This window comes from Macrobrachium nipponense, chromosome 11 (assembly GCF_015104395.2).
Source record: "Macrobrachium nipponense isolate FS-2020 chromosome 11, ASM1510439v2, whole genome shotgun sequence".
Classification (NCBI taxonomy): domain Eukaryota; kingdom Metazoa; phylum Arthropoda; class Malacostraca; order Decapoda; family Palaemonidae; genus Macrobrachium; species Macrobrachium nipponense.
In genome coordinates, this window is record NC_061087.1 from 74,515,802 (window position 1) to 74,519,942 (window position 4,141).

The 4,141-nt window shown below is 32.0% G+C and overlaps 1 protein-coding gene across 1 annotated transcript; it reads left to right on the plus strand.

Annotated features, from left to right (window-relative positions):
• Positions 1-1,971: 1,971 nt before the first annotated feature.
• On the plus strand, positions 1,972-3,000 carry LOC135209106 (uncharacterized). The gene has a single exon (XM_064241733.1). It carries the CDS (start codon positions 1,972-1,974, stop codon positions 2,998-3,000), a length of 1,029 nt encoding a protein of 342 aa, XP_064097803.1.
• Positions 3,001-4,141: the final 1,141 nt, after the last annotated feature.

The following is a 4,141-nucleotide window of genomic DNA, read 5'->3' on the forward strand; positions in this document are numbered from 1 at the left end:
TATATATATATCTCTACTCGACATCTATACTCTATATATCTCTCTCTATATATATATATCATATCTATAGTAGATATATAATATAATATCATATGATACTATATATATAGATAGATATCTTATATATTATATATATATATATATAGATAATATAGATATATATATATATATATATATATCAATTGCTATATAGTATATATAGATTATATATCAAATATATATCTATAGAGATATATATATATATATATATATATATATATATCGTAGATAGATATCATAGATATATATGTACTATATAGTATATATAGATCTATCTATATATATATATATACATATATATATATATATATATATATATCTATATATATATAGATATATATATATATATATATATATATAGTATATACATATATATATATATATATATATATATTATATCTATAATATATAATATAATATATATATATATATATATATATAGATATATATAACTATATATGTATATATATAGATATATACCCTATATATATATATATATATATATAGATACTATAATCATAATATAATATATATATATATATATATATATATATCTATACTATATACAATTATATATATATATATCATATATATATATATAATATGAATATATATATTATATCATATATATAGATCTATAATAATATATTAATATTTAGAGACTATTATAATATAATATATATATCGATATATGATATATAGATATATACTATATATATATATAATATTATCTATATACTATATAGATATATTATATCTATAGTATTATATATATATATATAATATATATATATATTATTATCTATATATATATATATATCTGGATATTATATATATCTATATACTATATTATATATATATTATAATATAATATATATATAATATATATATATAATCTATATATATATATAATATATATCTATATAAATATATATAGATAATATATTTAATATATATAATATAATATATATATATCAGATATATATATAATATATAATATCTATTATTATATATATAATATAATATTATATTATATATATAATATATATATATAAATATATATATAATTATAATATACTTATATTATAATATATAATATATATATATATTAAATATAATATATATAGGTCTTTCCCTTTATGAATGCGCATATCTTTGCATGAATTTCCTTTATGGAAAAAACCTCGAAATTTTTAGTAATGAGAAAAACTAGCATAATGTTCTAACACATCTTGCATCTCGAATGTCACTAAAGAAACAATCGATTATTGTCATTTGTTTCTGATTTTGCAAGACTGGTATTCAGATTTCAGAGGCAGAGTATTCCCAGAGATATATTGAGAGGGTCACATGCTTGGTGGAAGCGCTTGAAAGTAAAATATCATAACTGGCAACCTATCCACTGGGGGGAAGGCAAGCCAGCCCAACTCAGTGCCGGTCCCAAGCCAGGATTAATAGGGAGGTGTTGGAGTCAGGAAGGCCATCCGTCTGTAAAATCTCCTACCAGAACTTTTATGAAATGAGTCTTACAAGGAATGAGAATAGGGCTAGGTTGTCACCTGGAAGTGACCCAACAATACATCGCCCTAACTCTGTGGACATGCAAGGGCTACCGCATCGGGAGCAAGTGCGGCTAAAGAAGCGAGCTCGAGAACTACGAGTAGGAACATTAAATGTTGGTACAATGACAGGAAGAGGGCGGTCAATAGAGAAGCTGACCTTATGAAAGCAGGACGAGTAGATATTCTCTGTAAACAGGAGACAAGATGGAAAGGTAACAAAGCGAGGGAACTTGGGGAGGGGTATAAGATGTTCTATAGCGGAGCAAATAAATAAGGCAGGAATGGTGTTGGAATAATTCTATCAAGTGAAATGAAGAAGGAAATCGTTGAAGTAAATAGAAGAAATAATAGGATTATTTGGGTCAGGCTGATGGTTGAAAATTGCACTGTTAACATCTTTAGTGCATATGCACCCAAGATAGGATGCTCAGAAGAAGAGAAAGATCACTTCTGGTCGGACTTAGAGGAGGAAATGGAAAAGGTACCAGCAGATAAAAGATGCCTTGTCGGGGGAGATCTGAATGGGCACGTAGACCAGAATAACCATGTGATCAGCAGTATACATGGTGGGTATAGCTATGATGAAAGAAATGCAGAGGGTGAGAAAATTGTTGATTTTGCCGTGTCCACGGATATGGTACTGGCGAACACTTTTTCCAACAAGCGGCAAGAACATTTAGTTACGTACAAAAGCGGCGGAAGGTCCAGCCAGATAGATTACTTGATGTATAAGAGGAAAGATTTACGTGAGGTAAAATATTGTAAGGTCATACCAGGAGACCATGTGAGTGTGCAACATCGTTTGGTAGTGATGGACTTGGTTATGGAAATTGAACAAATAAGGAAGAAAAAAATGCAGGGGCCAAAAAGGATTAAATGGTTTAAGCTGAACGAGATTGAACTTTGTAGGCAGTTTAAAGAAAAAGTATTAGAGGAACTAACTCATGAAATTGAGGATGTTGATGAATGGTGGAACAGGACGATGGAAATAATACTGAGGGTTGCTAGAGAAATACTGGGTGAGAGTAGTGGCAAGATGTTCGAAAATAAGGAAACGTGGTGGTTCAGTGAAGAAGTGAAGGATGCAACAAAGCAAAAGAGAGAAGCAAAGAAAAGGTGTGAGGGGACCCAAATGGAAGAGGACTGGATGGCCTATAAGGAAGCAAATAAATTAGCAAAGAAAACTGCAGCAATTGCTAAGGATAGAGAATATGATCAGCTTTACAAAGAGCTAGATACCAAGGAAGGGCAAGGAAAGATCTTTAAACTTGCACACATGAGAAATAAGAATACCAAGGTTATAACACACATAAGACAGATTAAGGATAAGGATGGAAATATACTGAGAAATGAGAGAGACATAATAAGAGATGGGAAGAATATTTTGAGGCCTTATTGAATGAAGAAAATGAAAGATTTCTAAGAGGAGACGGACATACAAATTGTGGACCAGTCACAGAAATAACAAAAGCTGAGGTTAGAGTGGCACTGGGATAGATGAAAAATAGTAAAGCGGTGGGACCAGATGGCATACCTGCAGAAGCCTGGAAGGCTCTTGATGAGGAAGGAATTGACATATTGTGGCAGTTAATGAAAAAGATTTTGGAAAGTGAGACGATACCCGAAAAATGGAGAGAAAGTATATTAATCCCAATATTCAAAGAGAAAGGGGACATACAGTGTTGTGAAAATTACTGAGGAATAAAGCTCATGTCACATACACTGAAGGTATTTGAAAGAATTATGGATGAAAGATTACGGCAGCAAGTTTTCATCGGTAGGCAGCAACTAGGATTCATGAAGAGGCTTAGTACTGTGGAAGGTATTTTCGCTCTGAGACAAATTATGGAAAAGTACAGAAGCAAAAGGGCTTGCATATGGCCTTTATAGACCTTGAGAAGGCATATGACAGAGTACCACGACAGGAAATATGGAGATGTCTCAGGGAGAGAGGAGTGATGGAGAAGTATGTCAGAATGATCAGGGAGATGTATAGAAATGCAAAGATCAGCGTCAGATCTACAGTTGGAAGAACAGGAAATTTCCAAGTTGGAGTCGGGCTACATCAGGGATCTGCTCTAAGCCCACTTCTGTTTAACATCGTCTTTGATGTGTTAACAGAGCATGTCAGGGAGGAGCCACCATGGTGTCTGCTCTATGCAGATGACATAGTCTTGGTAGCCGAGAACAGGGAAGAACTGGAGGGAAACTTGAAAGATGGAGATATGCCTTGGAGAGTAGAGGTTTAAGAATAAGCAGGAAAAAGACAGAATATATGACAACCGAATTGGATGGCGACCAGCAAACAACAATCAAATTGTGCGGAGGAAACATCAAAAGGGTTCATAAATTCAAGTACCTTGCCTCAGTGATTGACAATGAGGGGAACATGGAAGAGGAAATTAACAACCAGATTCAGTGTGGTTGGAAGGTGTCTGGTGTCATATGTGATAGGAAAGTCCCTATAAGATTAAAGGGCAGAGTGCACAAGGTAGTGGTCAGACCAGCAATGACATATGGATTGGAAGCAGCACCACTAA

Coding starts and splice junctions, on each gene's coding strand:
- LOC135209106 (XM_064241733.1), top strand. CDS start 1,972: ATGGTTGAAAATTGCACTGTTAACATCTTTAGTGCATATGCACCCAAG.